The 20,526-nt window shown below is 43.7% G+C and overlaps 1 protein-coding gene across 2 annotated transcripts in view; it reads left to right on the top strand.

The window, feature by feature from the left end:
- The window catches only part of LOC119404548 (equilibrative nucleoside transporter 1), a 63,508-nt gene extending 44,726 nt beyond the window's left edge, over positions 1 to 18,782 (top strand). For both annotated transcript variants that reach the window (XM_037671091.2, XM_037671090.2), the window contains exons 12-13: positions 2,542 to 2,627; positions 11,220 to 18,782. In XM_037671091.2, coding sequence (XP_037527019.1) covers positions 2,542 to 2,627; positions 11,220 to 11,546 — 413 coding nt within the window. In that variant the 3' untranslated portion in view covers positions 11,547 to 18,782. The remainder of the gene's footprint in view (positions 1 to 2,541; positions 2,628 to 11,219) is intronic.
- The last annotated feature ends 1,744 nt before the right edge of the window (positions 18,783 to 20,526 follow it).

A 20,526-nucleotide genomic window follows, 5' to 3' on the forward strand; every position in this document is an offset into this window, starting at 1 on the left:
CGTGATCAGCTGAAATGTGCGCCTGCGGAAAAGAAGATGTGCTTCACTGCAACACAGTGGTGACACACGAGCAGTATGTAGCATGCTTCTCGCAACGTCGTTATTTACCCATTCTTTCTGGGAAAAGAATAAAAGTGATAAAGGACGGTCTGATGGAATTCACGATGTATGCGAACCTTCGATTGGCGGTTGCTCCGGCAGTTTGCGCACTTGCACTGCTGGCAGTGTTCTTGCCTGCAATGCCTACTTCGAAAACTTCAGTGATCACGTGTTCCAGCCAGAACACATCGCAAATTCCGTCACACTGGCCATTATTAAATTCTTTATTTACCAGAAGGAATGGGTGAATGGTCGCATCATGACGCGCGGATGCTGCGAAGTGGTGACATGCTGCTCGCGCGTCACTACTGTGCTGCAGTGAAGCACGCCTTCTTTTCCGCAGGTGCGCATTTCAGCTGACCACGAGACCGTATTTTTTTTCTTTTTTCTTTTTTTTTATGCTGGCAGCATGGAGGCCTGCTGTTTTCCAAATTTGCAGCAAAATTGGAACCAGGTATTGCTGAAAAACCTAACCCTTGGAGCTGCAATCTAGCAGGCACAGCAAACGACCACCTCTGATTATTTTCAGTAATTCAAAGTTCATTCCATCTCACTTTTTGTATGTTTCGTTAATTCGAAAACCCGCTTGATTCGGAGATTTTTCAGTCCCAGTGTCTTTGAATTAACGAGGTTTTACTGTACATTTTTAGTGAATAATTTACACAAATTTCACACAATTTTTTCTTCACTCTTGCAGGCTTTGCATTCGATTGTGTGTTTTTCGGGTGTTCTGCTTTAGCAGTATGGCAGCAATTTGAGGTGGTCGTTCTGTATAGTATTGGAAGAGGCAGTAAAATGACTACAGTCGAACCCGTTTGTAACGAACTCGAAAGTGTCGCGAAAAGTGGTCGTTATATCAGTAGTTCGTTGTATATGGACTCGCCCTTAAAAACGTGCGCTTTTAAGCGGCCAAGCCGGTTTTTTTTCTTTGTGCACTTTTATTAAAGTGCTAACAACCCCTTCGGTGACAAGCTAAGCCTTTTCGCGTCGTGAAGCGACGCCCGCTGCGTGCTCACGAGTGAATTAACCGCCTTTGCAATGAGCTGACACCGTTTCACCGAAGCGCGGTACTGCGCCGTGGAGCCGATCATCCCTAGCTAGTTGCGTGCAGCGCGTCGCCTACTTGGGTCGGTCGCGGAGTCACTGCCGGGCCGCTTGCTGTATGCCGTATGTGCGTGTTTGTGCGTTCTTCGTGTTTGCTTCACTCCGGACCGTGCACGGGTGCGGCGACTAGCCTCTTCGTTCAACGCGGCGAAAACAAGCATTTTCCAAGCAACGCGCACTCTACGTCTCCGCGATGCTCTCGCGGCCCTGCACGACAATGCGCGGCGCACTTCAGTTGTCACCTAGTCAAACACGCAGTATACGCTCGCTGTCAGTGCATCGACATTTCTCGGTGCCCGCGCTGCTCAACAACAGCGAGCTACTTTCGTTTCTACAAAGCGACGCGCACTTTAAAAAAAAAAAAAAGCGATCTCGCACGACGCGGCAGCGGCGAACTTGCGAACGGCAGCATGGCTAAGCATGGCGCGCTCGTACCGCCGTCAATCCGCAGTGTACGGCGTACGCCACACGCACAGCCGAGTATCTACAGATGACTGTGATAAGGTTGTCTGCTATAAGGCATAATGGCACGTTCATCGACGGCTGCCACCTCGCCTTCGTTCTTTTCTGATGCTTATCCGCGAAGGCATCGCCGCAATCGCGCGGAAGTCGTAATCACCGATCGACCGGTCTCTGCCGTTACTGAAAAGACGGACGACTTTTCGCGGCACATTGTGGCGTCGACGAGTTTAGGGACGCAGTGAACCTTTTTGCGATGGAAAGTTATCGCGGTTATCACTTTTTGCATTTATGCCTTCTTGGGTTCTAAGGCATTTGGTTCATCGCAGGCGGTCGTAGCTGCAGAGAACGGCGTCAGGAAAGGTTACCGTGCGAAAGCTGACCGCAAGGCTTCATGCTGCCTACTATTTTTTTTTTTCCCCTTGCTGCCATTCTACCACTGAAGAAACGCTTGGAAAGTGAGCGACCTCGCTCGCAGCGTCCGAAATCTGCGTTCGGTGCTCGCCGATCTGGATATCTTAATCGCGAGTAAACTGGAGCAGGGCACGCGCGAGCGCGCGCCCCTGTTACGCTTTAGAAGGCATGTCTTAACTTTTTTTCGCTTCGTATGTGCCATATTTTTACCGCGACCGTATCCGAATTGTTCGTTGTAAAAGTAGGAGGCTTTGAAAAATGTTCGCTATATCTGGACGCAGCTTCAGTGGTTAGCATAGGAAAATTGTAAGTGCACCCAAATATGGTCGTTATAACCGATAGATTGTTATATGTGGGATCGTTATAAGTGGGTTCGACTGTATTTGCACATCTGCTCTAAAGCAAAGGCAGCTTTATTGTATTTGCCTTGGCTGATTGCTTGAAATTATCTTTCTGGTGTTCTAGACAAGTACTTCACTGCAACAGTCTGCTTTCTTGGCTTCAACCTGTTTGCCATGCTTGGCAATATTCTTCCCATCTGGGTTCGTTGGGTGAGTTCATTCATTTGCCTTCAGGAATTTACAAACACGCATGCAGGTTTGCTTCTTCACGCTTGCCTTGAACATTGTGAGGCTGGCCCATAGTGTCGTTGTAGGAGCACAACTATATATCTTAAGACCTGATAAGTATGGGTATCGGTTTTCAGTGTGTCATTTCAACTTGGCGAAGATTTGTGCCCCAGATGTTCACTGTCCTTCAAATGTGTTTTCTGTCCTGGCTTCCTTTCTACTAGGGATGGGCGAATAGTAAATTTCAGGTTCGAAGCAAATCCGAAGCGAATAGTGATTTGGTCGAATAATTTCGAATCTAATAGTTCAAATAGTATATGGCGCATATTATTAAGAAAAATGAGCATTTTTGTCATGACCCTTGCACAATATTTTTAAGGATTGGAACTAGGTATGAGTGAATGTGACTTTTTTTGGTTTGAAATGAAGTGGAAGCAGCCTTGAATAGTATCAAGATTTGAATAGCAGTAGGGTGCAAGGTATGAGTGGTGCAATACATTACAATTTAAAAATTACTATACTTAGCGCATATAAACCTATATAACACGCTTTTAAACTTAAATGTACAGGTCGGTCCACTGTTAAAGGGAACAATTGCGTTCAGGGCATGTCAGGATATCGCTCTCTTGCAACAGTACAGTGGCTTAGATTTACATAAGACTACTGGTGGTTGACAGTTCCGACTCCCTTTGACAGACCAGTACCTTGAACAAACAACGTTTCCACATCCACTTGGAATGAGGGGGCCAGCAAAATGAAGGGGGCTCATTCGAGTGTTCCCTTTAACAGTGGACCGACCTGTACATTTAACCTTGAAGTGTGGCTTCGCGGCAGTGCATATGTCCCTGGATGGGTTGTTTCACGGCACAGCAACCAGACGCTGCAGTGAAACCACCTTTACAGGGGGTTATGTGCGGTCAAATGTATACATACATGTATTCGTTCATTTCGAATACTTCGAAATTTCGAATAATCTAAATTCGTATCGAAGTGAATTCGAATACTTTAATATTCGTTCGAATATTCCAAACACCCGAATATTTGCCCATCCCTACTTTCTACTTATTCAAGGGATGTTGCAATCCTCATGAAATCGCCTGCCACTCCATGCATGAGCAGGACGCTAGAGTATCAGCCTTGATTGAAGTTGTGTGGATCATCTTATAATTCTTGAAAACCACATTTTATTTGAAAGATGAATGTTGCGATTCAATAAATGTGGCAAAAAGAGTGAACTGTTCGCATGAACATATAAAGGACATGCATTTTGTTCTCACCAAATGTTAGCTAATTCTTTGGCATACAACTCTTCATTAAGTGAGTGAACTTAGCAGTGGACTGCAGATTTTTTTTTTTTTGTGTAGACAGCACAGTTTGCTTAAGTGCTACTTCAACCCATGCATAACCTATCCCGCACTAGCTCGGGGGTCAAGGACACCTTCAAGCACAATTTGCATCTCAAAAGTGCCATATAGAACATGTAAGGGCTGCACCCTCAATCTGGCAGTCCTGAAATTTCGAAGAAGAAACTAACATTGAACAAATATTGAGAAGCAAATTCCAGCCTCTTTGTTTGAACTTATGATGTGTATGGCAGATGACACAATTGCAAGTACATAGTCGTTAAAAAGGTTCACAGTACAGAATAGGAATCTTCAACGCCATAGGTGGCACGGAAGATGATGTAACCCACGAACGTTCTGTTGATTAAAGCATAAGCACATACCTGCCAACTCTACCAATTTGCCTGGAAGACTCCAGATTTCTGACCTGTCTTCCCGATTGTAAGGTCACGACAATGAATGTCCCATTAAACTGCTTCAACCCAATTCCAGGAAAAATAAAACTGCAGTAAATACTGGTGATTCAAACAACACGAACTTATTTACAGTCAAACCTCATTAATACGTACCCGCTTTAAACGTACTAACGGTTAAAACGTAATTGCGACGAATCCCCGATCGAGTCCCATAGAGCCCAATGCATTCGCTGACCGCTTAAGCCGTAGTGGTTCGCCCTATGCCTACCGGTTAGTGCGTACCCTGCGTCTCAAGATAACTTTTTGTGCCATAAACTTTTACTGCACCGCTGAAATTCTCGATGCCACAATGTACCGCCAAAGGTTTTCTGTCTTTTCTAGAAATACGGAGATCGGTCGCTCACCGATTGCGATTTCCGCGTGATTGCGGCGACGCCTTTGCACGTAAGCATTGGAAAAGAACGAAGGCGAGGCGGCGGCCACCGACGAACGCGCCAGCATGACTTATCGCCGACAACCTTATCACAATAAGTACCTTCAGCTATCTGCCTGGGCACGCTTGCAGCACAGCACTACTTTAAGCCTACTGTATGCTTTTACTTGGCGACAACCTCAACGCGCTGGGCCGCCGATTGCTGCTGCCTCGTGCGGGGTTGTGTTCAAGTGCGCACCGCTTTGTAGAAACGAAAGCAGATCGCTGTTGCGGGTCGCGGACGCCGCGAAACCTTGCTGCATTGACGCTATCACGCTAAACACACGCGTACGGTACAGCAAGCGTAGCGCTGTTGTAACCATATTGCACGCTTTTATTAGGCAACCACCCAACGCGCCTCCGTCCGCTGCCAGGACCGCTACAGCGTCGCGGAGGAAGCTGGACATCACTGCGTTAACTGAACAAGCTACTCGCCGCATCTGTGCACGGTCTGGAACGAAGTGGGCACGAAGAACACTCCCACGACTGATGCGCGCGTGCAGTACAGCAAGCGGCCCGGTAGTGACGGCGTACGTGAGCCGAGCAGGCGACGTGCTGCACGCAACTACCCAGAAGACGATCGGCTCCACGCAGCCGTATCGCGTGTCAGTTTTCGTTTAGTAGCAGATCGCGGTACAGACGCATACACATATATCGCGGAATGCAGACACTGTTCGTTTTGTCGCTTTGTCGGTCACTGCGTATCCCGGACCATTCAATAGTTTCGAAATGCTCTTTGGCGTGGCCACCGCGCGCTATCAGGCGGTCGTGCGAGAGTGCTAGGATCTTTTCTCCACTTTGGCAAAAAGAAAGAAAAGGCTTTGTGATGGGGACTTTAGGCAATATTTGCTGTGGCACTCTATTTCTTTGCTGGTGGTGATGGCGTACGCCAGGAGAGGCAAATTTGTACTTGGTGGTTAATGCGTACTACCGTTTAGTGCGTAGTTATGCCGCGTTCGCGGAAGGTACGTATTAACAAGGTTTCACTGTATATGACACACCAAAGAAACGGGAGCATCCACACAGCTTGAAAGGTTCGCTGGCCACTGCTGTTTTCTGTCGTCCGCTGGGCTCTCCTCCTTTCACCAGAAACACTCAAACACGCACACATCCCAACTGCTGACACCGGTGGGCATGTCCCCCGTTTTACGGCCCAGTTCGGAGAGGGTGCTGTAACAGTAGAGAGGCTGGAACAATTTTATAGTAACAGTGTTTCAGTCAGGCCGCAAGTCCAGTTCAAATGTTCCTAGGCCACGCAGGCGCGCGGGCTTCATGCTGGAAAATTTTGTTGACCGATCATAGGCATCGCCCGAAACAATTTCTTCCCCCCCCCCCCCCCCCCCCCCCCCCACCCCCCACCCCATCAAGTGACTCTTGTGCCAGCAAACAGGGACGCTCTATAATTTATGCATTATTGGTAGTGTCCGCCTGCTGAAAACCACGCACAAACAGTTGGAAATTTTAACTGTTATCATTCGGGCCATGTGCGCGAACAACACTACACTAACACACGGCTTCATGCATCAAAACACAGCATGCAGAAGTAGCTGGCTTAGGTTGGCAGAATAAAACTGATTACTGCCATCAAACCTAGCGAGCATCTCAGGAGCTGGTAACGTTCGTATTATTCTGTCACGGCGGTAATGGCCGCACCTATGCGGTTACAGGTTTCAATGAGTGGGCCCTATGGGGAGCTTTTTCCTCTACAGTCAGTATATCAACTGGAAGCCAAACTTGACCAAGCCAGTGGAAAGTCCAACATGGTGGCTTTCAAAATGGAGCGGCATGGCTCGAAACAAGTGATTTAGTCTGAAATATCTAACTTTAGGGCATAAATTCGTCCGAAAAATCGGTCGCGAAAATGCATTAGTTCTATGGGAACCTTGACAATGCATTCCTAGAGTCCGAAATATCCATCAAGTCCCAATTTTTGGAGCTCGAAAAATCCGTCAGCGACTGTACATTATCTTCAGAAGGAGCCACAGACTTAACGCGCCAAGTTTCGGGAAATTTCGTTGAGCCAATGTGGCTGTAATATGATCGAACACTTTGAAATCTGTGACGTCACCATCGGATTTTCGGTGGGAAATTTAAAAGTGAAACTTCTTGACATTGAGTTTCTCATCTATTGATAAACCTATGGTGGTGCAATTAACGACACTAGAATTTTCAGAGTGTAATTTACTAGTCTATATTATTGTTTGAAGTTTATTTGCAGTTTTGACAATACATGAGTCGTGAATTGTCATAAGGCCGGAGCAAAAGCCATGTCTATACACGCCTGACTAGGCTCCTGGCACCGTGAGTACAGCAGACAAGAGTGGACAACTGCAAATAAAAAAAAATTTAAAAAACACAGGCATATATACATAAAATATATATATTGCAAGGGGTATGAGCCGAGCGAGAAGGGGAAGAAGACGTGACATGGTTTAGCCTACCGACACCATTATTACCTGACCATCAACCTCACCCCTTAAATAAGTATAGTTCAACCGAACCCGTAACAATATGTACAGAGTCGTCCACATTTAAGCTGAACACCTCATTAGTATTCAAGACCTCATTGAAGCTGTTGTTTAATACATACCGTATAAACGCGTGTAAGGGCCACACTTCTTTTTCAAGAAATGAGGGCCTATTTTCAGGGTGCGGCCCATACACGCAACATTTTTTTTTTTAAGTAAAAACGCACCAGTTAGCGAACGAAGAGCGTTTATTGCAGTATACGACATTTCTTGCGACATACGTGCTCAATCGTCGTCACTCGGCGAGTCCTCAGACTTGGAGTCCGAGATGAGATGGTGTGCTGCGAAGCGCCGTCACCCCACAAGCAGTCATCTTCCGTGCCATCCAAGCTGTTAGATATCCCGGCGACTTTAAAACTTCGGGACACAATGTCTGTCGACACCGAGCTCCACGCAGACAGGATCCACCCAAGTACAGTCATCAAGGCTAGTCCCTTCACACGCAGCATGTCCATTGTGAGTGCAAGACCATCATTCCGCACTTCAGTCACATAGCGGAGCAAGTCTTCTTCCAAATCGGGAAACTTGCACTGCTCTCCTCGGAAAGCGCGCTTAGTGCTGTTGGTGTTTCGCAAGGCTTCTTTTTGAGCACACCAACGTCGAACACACTTCTCGTCAACGTCGAATTTTCTGCCGGCGACACGTTTCCCATGCTCGAGAGCATACTCGATCACCTTCAACTTATAGCCAGCAGAGTAGCTATTCAGGTACTTGCCCATCTTGCCAAAACGTGAACGCCGTGTAGAAAACAAGCTAGCACGAAGGTCATCGAACAGTGCAGAAAACTACAGCAAATATCTGGCTGAACTGCACAAACCGAACAACGCAAACATAACGCAAACGCCATGCCAAAGTTGGTGATGCTAATGCCGATATGGATAGCGCCGATAGCGCGTTTGTATAGAGATGTGAGAAGCTAAAGATAAAATCCTGCTTTAACCTTTAGTTGGCGATTCTATGAATACTAATAAAAAAGTTAAAATTTTTAGCCCACTTCACGAACATCTTAACACGAATAAAATCCAAAAAAATATAATATATACATACTCTGGTGACGGTGATGATGGTTGCGTTTTCTTGCGCCATCTATCGACTACGCCTAGAAGCTTACGCGCGCGCGCATTTTGAATACGTATTGGTTGAGGAAAGTGTGGGTGCGGCCCTTACGCGGATTTCTTTTTTTTAAATATGCACTTCAAAAAAACGGGGTGCGGCCCTTACACGGGTGCGGCCCTTACATGCGTTTATACGGTAATTCGGAAAATCATTAGTGTGTTTGTCGACACCATGATTAGACGTTCTATAACGGGCATTGCATTCGTGAAGTATAAGAAACGTTCTAGTTTTACTGGTTTGAATACTAATGAGGTGTTCAGCTTAGATGTGGTCGACCCTGTACATGTATAGTCGTGAGCAATATGAGCTGGAACACAGAAATTACCTTTTAAAGGTCATAGTGACCAAATGCAGTTGTCAAGCGCGAAGGTGTTCATGACACTGAATGCTCAAGCTGATAGGTATCTCTGGAAATTCAGTGCGTCACATTCGTAAGAGTACAGTGCGGTCCACTGTTAGAGGGAACACGCGATCGCGTGGCCGGCGGCCCGCGTGGCGCAAACTGGTGGCGAGATTTGTAAACGCGGCGCATGCGCATAAAGGCGTAAGGGCCGCGTTTGCCGCTGTTGGTCTGCTACAATTGGCGGCCCTGCGCTTGGCGAGCGCTGGACAGCGCTTCCGTTTTTCAGCAGTGCGATTCATGCAGCCCACGACTCTGTCTGTGCCTTGTCGGGTAATCAGCAGGCAGAAAAGAAAGGTGTTTGTTTGTTGCGCTGCTTTCTCGCCAGTTTTGATGCGATGCGACTCGCGGCCCTAGCGGCCAAATTTCGACTGGGGCCCCCAGCTGTGGAATTCTGTGAAAGTGATAACGAAGCATATCACTTGTGTAACCTAGTGTAAGTGTTCATTATGAGGGCAACTGCGCAAAAGAAAACAAAAAAAAACAACGTCGACAAAGAGAGAACAGCACATGCGCTTGTGCTGTTCTGTACTCCCTTTGTCGACGTTTTTTTTTTGCACAGTTTCCCTCATAATGAATTAGCAACTAGCCCAAATGCTCACCGATAAGTTAGTTGTAAGCTTTCAACATGCTGCTCGCACCAGCTGGCCGCTTTTTATAACAGACAAGGAAATTTATGCCCGATGCAGAGATAATAGCAAGCTTGTCCTTCCAACCGTAGAAATATAGAACTTCGCTAGCGCGCGCCGAGCGCTGGGGCGAAGAAGCAGCAGACGACGCGGGACACGAACCGCCCTTGTGATTCTACGCGCATGCTCCGCGTTTCCAAATCTCGCCACCAGTTAGCGCTCCGCGGACCGCCGACCGCGCGCTCGCGTGTTCCCTCTAAGAGTGGACCGTACTGTACATTACAATTAATTGTTGAATAAACACGAATTCGGCGTTCCACCTCATATTGCTCATGATATTACGTGAATACACTCAAACCTCAATATAACGAACACGGATATAACGAATTATTGGTTATAACGAAGTAAATGAAGAATAGTCTTGTCATAGATACAGTGTTACAAATAAACATTTATAACGAATTTTCGGATATAACGAAGTTATTTTCGTGGCAGATGTGACTTTGTTATAACGAGGTTTGAGTGTACGTGGCAAAACATGGCAAATATACGAGGGGGTACCCAAAAGTAACTGGAATAGCGCTGCGCTGGGCAGTGCAAGTGTAGTGTAATTCTCCCGCTAGGATAGCATCGCGCAACTCCTTATGAGTAAATTGCATCCGGTGGTGTGTCTCAGGAAGATTTTCTCAGAGTACAGGGATTTTTTTTGTGAAATCACTTTTGCGTGCTCGGCGTTTTTTCGGGATGGCTGATTGAAGTGAACAGTGAGCAGCTGTGAAATTTTGTTTTGTGCTCCAACAAAATGACTCAGCAATTATTGTGATATTGAACAATGTTTTCAAGGACGTTGCGATGGGAAAAACTTAAGGATATGAGTGATTTTCTCTTTTCTAAAAAGGGGGAAATGTCTATAGGTGACAAACCTTGTTCTGGACGTCCGTCAGTGTCACGAACACACGAAAATATAAAAAAAATTTGTGCACTTGTGCTCGAAGACCGACGACAGACCATTAAAGAGTTGGAGAAATTATCTGGTATAGCTTGGAGCTCGGTTCAGCAAATTTTAACGGAAGATTTGGGGATGAGAAGTGTGGTTGAGAAATCTTTGCCTCGACTTTTGACAAACAAGCAAAGAGGTGGTCGAGTGAAAACTGGCTGTGCTTTGAAAGAACAGCTCTGAATTGACCCAGACTTTTGCTCCAAGCTTGTTACTGGTGACCAGTCATAGTGTTATTTTTACCACCCTGAAACAAAATTTTACATCTGCACACAGTTCAGTTCAAGCCACCAATACAAAAAACGCTGAGAGCGCGAAACTGATCTCATAAAAAAAGTCACTGCACCTAGAGAAAAGCTTCTGGGAGAATCAACCAGATGCAATGAACTCGAATGGTGTGGCATAATGCTTGCCTAGCGGGAAAATTGGATACTAGAGTAGCTCTGCCCAACGCAGCGCCAGTGCAGTTACCTTTGGGTACCCTATCGTACATGTACATAAGCACTTCAGTGTCCTTTTAAAGAACCTAAGGTTGTTAAAAGTAATTTGGGGTCACCTCCACTATGGTGTGCATCATGATAATATGATAGCTTTGCTCTTGAAACCCCGTAATTTGATAATTTCGATCTTTTTTAGCAGTTTAGTTTCTTAGTAGGTCCCTCTCTGTCCACAGCCTGGACCACGATTTCTGTGGGTGGCCGTCGTTGCACGGCTAGTGTTCCTGCCACTCTTCCTGCTGTGCAACTACCTGCCAGAGGCACGGGTGCTGCCGGTCTGGGTATCCAGCGATTGGGGATTTGTGGCGGCCATGATAGTGTTTGCCTGGTCAAGTGGATACCTGAGCAGCTTGGCCATGATGTACGCACCTCGGGCAGTGGCCAGTCCGGAGCATGCGCCCATCGCTGGCATGATGGCGGCGTTCTTCCTGGTGCTCGGACTTTTCGTAGGGGGAAATGCGGCGTTCTTGGCGCCGCGTATTGCCAAGGGAGTCTGGTTCTGAAATTTCTCGTAACATTACTTTTCACGAGGGGGTCAGGCTGATGTGGCTGACAAATTAAATTAACGGGTGAAAAAGGGAAAACACGTGCAAGCCTTACACATCAGGGCTCACGATTTTGTACTCTTAGACGGTGCTTTCGTTGTAAAATTTCAACGGTCAAAATCATTTTGGGTAGACAAGTGCTCAGGTGAGGAAGAGTTCGTCTTTACAGATGATTATTTTATTTCTATAAGTGTCAAAAGCAAAGTCTGAGCTCACCTCTGTAAGACTTTATCAGTGTTCATGTGCAGTGCTTTGTAACTAGATAGACATATTTCAGATGCCATTTTTTACAGGCACAAATTATAAACTTTTGTGGGAAAGGCTCTTGCAGCAGGTTTACAAGTGCTCACATAGTAGCAGAAAGCTTGTTATAGCTCCCACTGTTGGCAACACTGAGGAGCAAGAGCGTAGTTCACGATTATTACTGGAAAACGTGTCCTGTGCTTGACATTTGTGCCACCATGGTTCATATTTGCGACGTCATGCTCGTGATCTTGTACCACTAGCCACATGCACAAGTTTTGTCATGGCTATGGATTTTTCTGTGTGCTTGCATCCAGTTAATCCATTGCAGTTGTTATCATTAAGACTAAAAGCAGAAACCATGTAGGAAGCTACCGAACAGTGTGAAAGTGTAGGCACAGGTAGTAAGGGCAGATTTTATAATTGATTGCTTACTTATTCTCAGTTGCCTTGATGAGCAAGTTTTGTGCAGGTTTACTTGAAGTAAAATCACTTTGGTGGACATGCTTTCATAGGGCGCGAGCCGTGCAGCATTATGTAGCTTAACCTCGGTTTTAGTTTTCTGGTTTTAGTTATCAGCAGTAGCAGTCACCAGGGAATATACTGTTGCATTGCTGCGATGTATTTTGTTAAATCTTCTGTACAGCCTTCTGGTAAATTCCACTGGTCGAATTGGAGCACTTTTTCATTGTCGCTCGTAAGAAAGCCAGCTGACTAATTCATTAGGTTGAATACCTTGCTCACTATCTTGCTTGCTCTAAATTCAGCATCAGGAATTCTTTCAAAACATGCGAATAAATATCACCAACAATGTGCACTAGTGAACATAATGTTTCTTTTTTTTTTTTATTACAGCAGCTGCATTTTTTGCTTGCACATGTAAGCGTGAACTTCCATTGTTCCTCTGCTCATTATACCATCTCCTTATGGCGTGTGTTAGATTAAGTTACATATATCAAAAGCACAGCAATATAGACTGCAAGTTTGTACCTTAACCAGAGGCTGTAGAATTGCAGTGCTCGGAAGCACCGTAAAGTGGTTGAAGCTTTTCTTCACAACAAACAAAACATGCCATGTGGCTTACACAGCAAAATGCAAGGAATCAAAGTACAAAGTAAAAATGCCGTTGGATATGAATCTTGCCTTCAGGGTAGGGCTACGAGGTTATACCTAAAAGCAGATTTTCATATGAGTGTGTTTCACTCTGCTGTGGAGCTGCACTAGAATATGGACCTGTACAAAAAAGGCACTCACCAGTGAGTGATTTCAGGAGCTCTGCCTTTTGTTGACAGAGATGCCGAGTTTGTAATTATTATGGTCATGTTAGCTTTCTACTGTAAAGTTGCTGTTGCGATTGGTGTGCGAGAGGCAGAACAGGATATTCAGAGGGGTGTTTTCTGTGAAAGAAAATGCGGTACTTACTAACAACTTGACCAATTGTCCTGTGTAAAGTTGCGACAACACGTCAGGCCAGATTACTTTGTTCGCAAGTGTCAATTCTGAGAGTTTCATGTCTCATGAAAGCATTGCAAACATGTTACAAGAAACCACTGAGCTGGTTTAAGAAGTCTCTTGTATAAAAACTAGTTAGCTGCAGTTAGCACCTTTCTTTTCCCTCTTTCGTTTGCTTTCTTTCTGTCTGTCTTTTGTTCTTTGTGTACTGTACTGAACTGCACATGGCTTTCATTGACAAACATTTTTCATTGTCCTTCCAATTGCATATTGCTACACCATAGCTGAATTTACTGAAGGACTGACATATAGACAGTCTGCCAGTCATGTATTCAGGCAGGCATTTTATTGGCAGAACTGAAATGCACGAAAATACTTTTTTTCTTTTCTGTTTTGTCTTATACCTCTGGTGTTTGCAATTGTGAGGAATTATTCTATTATGTACATTCAGAAGAAGATATATTTTTCCGTTTTTTCTTTCTTTTTGTATGATCCTAGGCTGTGTTCACTAAAGCCGGCCTTGAAAGCATTTATGCATGCTCAGGGTAAATTTGTTTCATTATTGGATTTATCTCAGGAGCATGGGAAAAAACAACAGATTTTTGATTTTGTGTCTTCAAGCTCATATTTTTGCTTGTTCGGCTAATGGAGCAATCTTTTGGCCTGTTGAGATGGCATATGGTTTGTATGTCAGTGGGGCTAAATTGAATTACTTTTAAAACATTTGCATAGCAAGCTATTCAAAAAATTCAATTCAGCAATTTTAGCTAATCAAAGTCTCAGCATATTACTGTTTAGCTGTTGCTCGGACTTTGATTGTTCCAGCTGATCATCCAAAGAAGAGCTCTGTCAGAGCATTCAGGAGAAGCACAACTCCTGAGTTGACTTACTTCATTGCTCATTGTAGTGTACTTGTCGGAGGCTTTTCCCCTTTACAACTTGTTGAGATTCTTGATGTCTTTGATTTGTAAAAAAATTAGCTCATATTCATTTGTGGCTGTTGGGATATTTTTGTGGATGTTTGATGTGGTGTCATCTTGTATGCGTATTTGCGCTGCCTCAATCAGGTTGTTTTATCTGATACATTTGGAGGCAGGTTTGGGTATGTTTATGGTGTCTCGTGTGTTTCAGATGTGTTGCCGTCAGTTTTGAAATGCATAGGGTCGGTTTAAGTAAACATTTAGTCACATTACTGCGTCAGCATTTCTTTTTTCTTTAACGTTCGTGATCTCTTGAAGATATGTTGTATGGGTATGTGCAAGTGTAGTGTTTTTTTTATAGCTCAATTTTTTTATGCAGGTTCCTCACTAATATAACTGTTTATTTTTTCTGTGGGACACATGATTCACTTTTGTATTACTAGTATCAGAAAATGTTTCTGGACTGCTATCATGCAGTGTACCAGAGCTGTACTGTGGATCAAATATCTTTGAGTCATGTCTCTGTTAGTCAGATATGAACTAAATGAATTGTCCATGAGGACTGAGCAATGTGTATTATCTGATGTGTTCAGAGTATTTAAGGCTGCCTGCTTTTCTATGATCTTTAGATGTGTGCTTTAGGCAGCAGACATTCGTAACGACGGATTTGACTAGTCGGCACGGTCACTGCGATGGTGATTGCAGACAATGCTACCTCACAACGGCAACTCATCGTGTACTACTCTGCCCATTGTGTTAAACTTGTGCAGCTTGAATTGCGGCATGAGCATCTCAAGACTGTACCCCTAAGCATTTCGTCTGTTGAACAACATTGGAAAAGTGAAGTGGTGTCAGCATGCAGTGGGGAGTGGTGCTAAAAGTAAGTACAACAGATTCTGTGGTCGATGGAAAACAGCTAGAATACTAAATTCGTGTTTGCTGGAGCTTGGTGTTAGTACTTATGGGTGTAGGCGTGTACAGGGTTCCCCATTTGGGGGAGGGGGGGGGGAGAGTTTGCGTAGCAGCGCTGCCCCCCATTCCCCCCGCCATTAGTCGAGTCGAGGAACATGCACCACAATGGACGAAAAGAACAAATGCAAACGAAGCGATGACTTGCTTCTAACAGCCGCCTGCCTTTAGTCTCTGGCTTTCGTGAAGTAAAGATGGGAAGTAAACAGTTCTTGGAATGCAACAATGGGGGTCTTCGGCCTCCATTATCGTTGAAAACCTGCTCTTTAAGGAATTATGGGACAGGTCCTACTGAGTAATCGTATGGGGCAGACTTTGCACCCCTCACCCCCTCTGGGTGATTGGGGGTGGGGCTGGGGGTAGCCGCCCCCCCTGCCCCCCTCGTGCGCATACCTGTGCTTATGGGTAGCAATAGCAAATTCCGGGATTGCCCAGATAGCAGTATTTTCTCATTTTAACCGCACCATTGTTTCTTGGTAACTGCTCCTGTGAGACGACTGTGTAGACTCTTGTAATAGCCACGCTTCCTTTTTGCCTCTTTGTATGTTTTATAAGAATTGACAAGAGAAACAGGAGATGCGGCATTGACAAGCTGAAGATTTTTATACAAAATTTATGTTCTTTACACAAATAAACTACCCGCAGCAGCAGGAAGAAGTGATTTGGCTTATATATTTTGTGGACAACGTGCTGAAAGTTCTGAGCAGCATAGCACCAGCAAGTACAAAGCACATTGATGTGAAGCAATGGTTGTTCCATTTTGAAACTTCAGAACCTCATTGGTTGCCTTCTTTCACATCAAAATGGCAGTACTCAACAGCTAAAAATGCAGTCTCTAAAAGGATAGGGCACAACATGGTTAGAGTTAACAAAAAATATTTTATTTAATGTTGACAGTGTTGCAATTGCATAAGCATGGCTATTACTTGAGTTTATGTCGCATCTGCTGCTTGAACATGTTGTCTTGGTCTGGTGATCTTTGGGCGCATGACAGGTAACCTTGTTAAATATATAGGAAATGAACCATTGAGTTGGGAAAACTGAAAAGGAAGGAGTGAGTGTAACATTTTATATTTGCTGTTTAATTTTTGTGAATGAACACTCGACTGACATTACTGTGAGAAGCCTCTCTTAGAACCAAGCACCAATTTAAACATCTTTGAGAAGTCTTGACCAATAAACTTTTGTAGAACCTGTTATGGGAGAGTTTAACTAAAGATCTATAACAGACAGTTTGATGTTTGATGAAAACTCCAGTGAAAATAATACATTGTTAAATAAAACAAGCACTCTACTGAGGTTTGAAATGTTGACCATATTTATGAAAGGCATCCACGCATTAAAAATATATATATTAAAATCACACACAAGTAGCCACCTCGTGTTTTTTTAACACTTGAATCCCTTTCGTGGCCACTAATATTCCTCATAAGTATATGCTGCTTTTCGCGAGGCTGTAGCAAGGTGGGAGCCTTTGTTAAAACCTTTAAGGGAAGTACCAATGTTATATGGTTGAAGCTTAAGAAACTTAATCAAGGATTTGAACTAATGTGATACAATGTACATCAAGTAAAATTGTTAGCTTTGTATAGCAGAAAGACAACTGTTGCACTAGCTCTTGCCAGTCATTTGCCTAGATGTGGTGGCCTTAAATTGATTGTTGTTGTGTCTAAGATTTTTTCTTTGTGTATGCGTGATCTGTCTGCAGGTCAGCAGTGTATTAAGAAGCTGTAGTTGAATGTGTGGCATTAATGAAGAGAATCTGGTGAGTAACATTTTGTAGTGGATGTTGTCATGTTATAAGCCGTTGTGGTCGTTTAAAGCAAGGAGATTTCCATATCTGGTGACGTTCTAGGATAGGCAAGGATGACTTTGTGGAATACATGCCATAATGCTAAGAGGGCCTTCTGTGTGCATGCTGTTATTTATTACGTGCACTGACAGTACCGGCTTCAAATGGCCAAGCTAAAGTTGCATAGTAGCATTTACTTTTTTGTGTGTTCGATAGTTGAGACGTGGATCTGACAACTGCATTTTCCTTTTTTTGGTGCATTAAAATCTTATTGTATGTTTGCCAGACAGAACTGCTTTTCACTGCTTCCACTTTGTGTTACACTATAACCTCACTATAACACTCACATCTGACACGAAAATAACTTTGTTATATCCAAAAATTCGTTATAAACATGCATTCATGACACTCTCCATGACAGGACAATTTTTTATTTACTTTGTTATAACCAATAATTCGTCATATCAATGTTCTTTATATCGAGGTTTGAGTGTACTTGGTTGCTTTGTTGTGCGCATGACCCCAGCTTCCAGCTTTTAAAGAAAAGATGTCTCTGTGTATGGTGTAGTGAAAAAATGGTGCAAAACGACAGAAACGAAAAGGACTATTGCATGCAGTCGATTGTTTCATTTGTTCATCTTAGCAAAACTGTATGTCAACCACATGCAGCAAACCATCTACAACTTGCTAGTTATGCTGGGCCCTCAACCTTTTTGCTTTTTGTTGTGTCGTTGTGTACCCTATTTTCACTGCACTGTACATCCTAACGGAGTCTTGATAATGCTGTACGGCATGTGACTGGGCCTTTTTACTGGTGACAACATGGCAAGATTGGTGATAGCGGTGGAGGCATAGCTGTTACATTTTCCCATATAGAGGGGGGAGCTTAAGTAGCTGTGTATCGGGGGGAGGAGGGAGAGACGGTGCAATGAAAATCATTCTCGTCATCGAACTTTGAAGTTTATATACAAGGGTCATTCCAGTAGTATACTACCTGTCTAGCTATAATTCAGTAATTGGGTGTCTATAAGCGTGCCAGCTTGACCAGTTAAGGGGGTTAGCACATCTTGCCTCTTCCCCCCCACCCCCTTCGTAACTGATGCCTCTGTATGAAGGTGCATCTTTGTGAAGCTCACTTCATTGTGTGCCTTGTCTGCTACTCTGTTCACCTCTGTATGACACACCTTCGACGATTATGTGCGTGGCCCTGTTTACAAAAAAATTCTGTGAAGCAGAGCATGTGCACCACTAAAATGTCATCTGTGATGCACTTTTCAGTTTTCTTTCACATGGCTGGACCCATGCGCATGCGATGGAGTTTATGAAAAAAAAAATAAGATAAAGGGAGGTAGTCAGCACACACGAGCTATTGATGTTAGCAATGGGGCCCTCACACATAACAAAGGCAGAGTGTACATTATTGAAGTGAACGTCATAGGAGTTTGCACGATACATGCGCTTGCATGTGCTATCGCCAGTGTCGACGCTTGTTGCTTTTACTAGGTACCTACACGTGCGTAATGTTATTAAATATGTGGGATGCTGTGCGTGTTCAAAAATTATGAATGAGGTTTTTTTGATGCAGGTGTGCATTGCAGGCCACGTTGCATAAACTTTTTTTTTCGCACTTTTATGCCTGTTAATTTGGTGTATCTTGTGGTTAGCACTGCCACTTAATTACATGTTGGATGTTGCTTTTGTAAAGGCTCTTGAAAACACTGTCACTTCAGCACGTGTCTTACGTGAGATTGTAAAAAAAACGTTTCAAACCATAGTGTTGCACTTATTTTATAAATAAAACCCACTTGTGCACTGGGAGTCTAAGGATGTTTGTCTGCTTGTATGAGGGCGAACATGTTTGTTCATAAAACACTTTGTACATTGTGGTTGCCTTGGAAAAAAACAAGCAAAAACAGAGCAAAAAACAGAAGCCTGGCTCTTCACAGGCAGGCCCCATAGGCCTTCTACTTGGGACTCATCTTTCAGTGTTTTGCATGCCAATATGTGAATATATACACACGTGCGCATGTGTATGAAAAAAAAATGAACAATGCACATTGATACACATTAACAGTTACAGCATCAAAAGGTGCTATCATGTACCCAGGACACAAGATTTGCAAAAATGCTGTACCTTCGTTTAGCCGAAGAACGTAGCCTCTAATTATGAGCTTCAGTAATCTACACATTTATGCAGTAAACCTAAGGGTCATATGTTAACAGAACAGAAGTTTGCATGTTTCATTGAGCCCATGTCTTAAAGACTTTTGTCCCTGGGAAAATGTTTGCATAACAAATTATTGTTAGCATACAAAGGGTTTGATTTTTAAGCGATGTTTAGAATCGCACACAATTCATTGATGAATCATCTATGTAAGAATCGTATTTCAACTAAATGCTGAGATATTTATAACGCTTTGCCATCATCATGATCCCATCAATGGTGTGAGTGTTCAGAAACCTGCTTATGTATATTGTAACATGTGGATATCTTTTCATCAATAATTTGTGCATTTCTTTCAGTACAGGCATGTTCTTTTTTAACAAGATGCTTGCAAGAACGCAACTGTACTTGCTTTATCTTATCAAATTAAGCAACATGAATTTTGATATCACTTTTCTATTGTTAATAAATTCTGTTTCTGTAAGAATAGCTGTGTGTGTTCGACATGATTCCCCTTCACTGACCCCTAGGATCTTTTCTTGCAGCTGACGCGTGAAATGCATGAATGCATGAAAATCTGACTGTTTGGTCGGGTTATTTGATTAGCCTAAGTGGCAGGAGATGCTTGATAGCACCACTGCATTGAGAAATATCTGAACAGAAAGTGTAATTATGAAGAAACGATTTGTGAAATGTCACATGCATCTCTGAGACGCAGGTTTCTTCAAAATTTCCTGATAAATAATTTGAATATATTTAAATGAGTAGCCTCATTTAGTGGAGAGAAAATTATACTTTTGTGTGCCTTTTTGAACTTTGTTCAAGCCTGTTAAACAAAATGACGAACTCAAAGCCTGAGGGAACGTTGTAATCCAGCCGACAGCAAGTAGCTGAGAGTTTTGCAGCGAGAGAGAGAAACCACGTTTTCCTATCCATTCCTTGTTTCTGAGAAACCAACGTGGATTTTTCTTTTAGTCTTCATTACAGTCAAAGTGGATGACTATTTTTTTCACACCCGCTGTGGTGGTGTAGCGGCTACGGCATTGTGCTACCATGTACGAGGTCGCAGGTTCAATCCCCGGCCACAGTGGCCATATTTCAATAGGGCGAACGCAGACACTTCTGTGCTTGAGGTTATGCGCGCATTAAAAAAAAAAAAAACTGTGATGGCCATAATTTATCTGGAGCCCACCACAAAGGCATGCCTCATAACGTTTTATGTAAAACACCGTAATTTAATTTTTCTTCAACAAGGTTTCTCCATCTTCTGGGCTGCTGCACAACAGATTAGCCATACTCGGTGTATAAGTGCCTTAAGTTGTCGCATATTTTGGCTTCATGCAACGAAGCTAAGTGGTTCATCTTGAAAACAGCGCAGCAACACGTGGACAAAGAATA

Source organism: Rhipicephalus sanguineus, chromosome 9 (genome assembly GCF_013339695.2).
Source record: "Rhipicephalus sanguineus isolate Rsan-2018 chromosome 9, BIME_Rsan_1.4, whole genome shotgun sequence".
Classification (NCBI taxonomy): domain Eukaryota; kingdom Metazoa; phylum Arthropoda; class Arachnida; order Ixodida; family Ixodidae; genus Rhipicephalus; species Rhipicephalus sanguineus.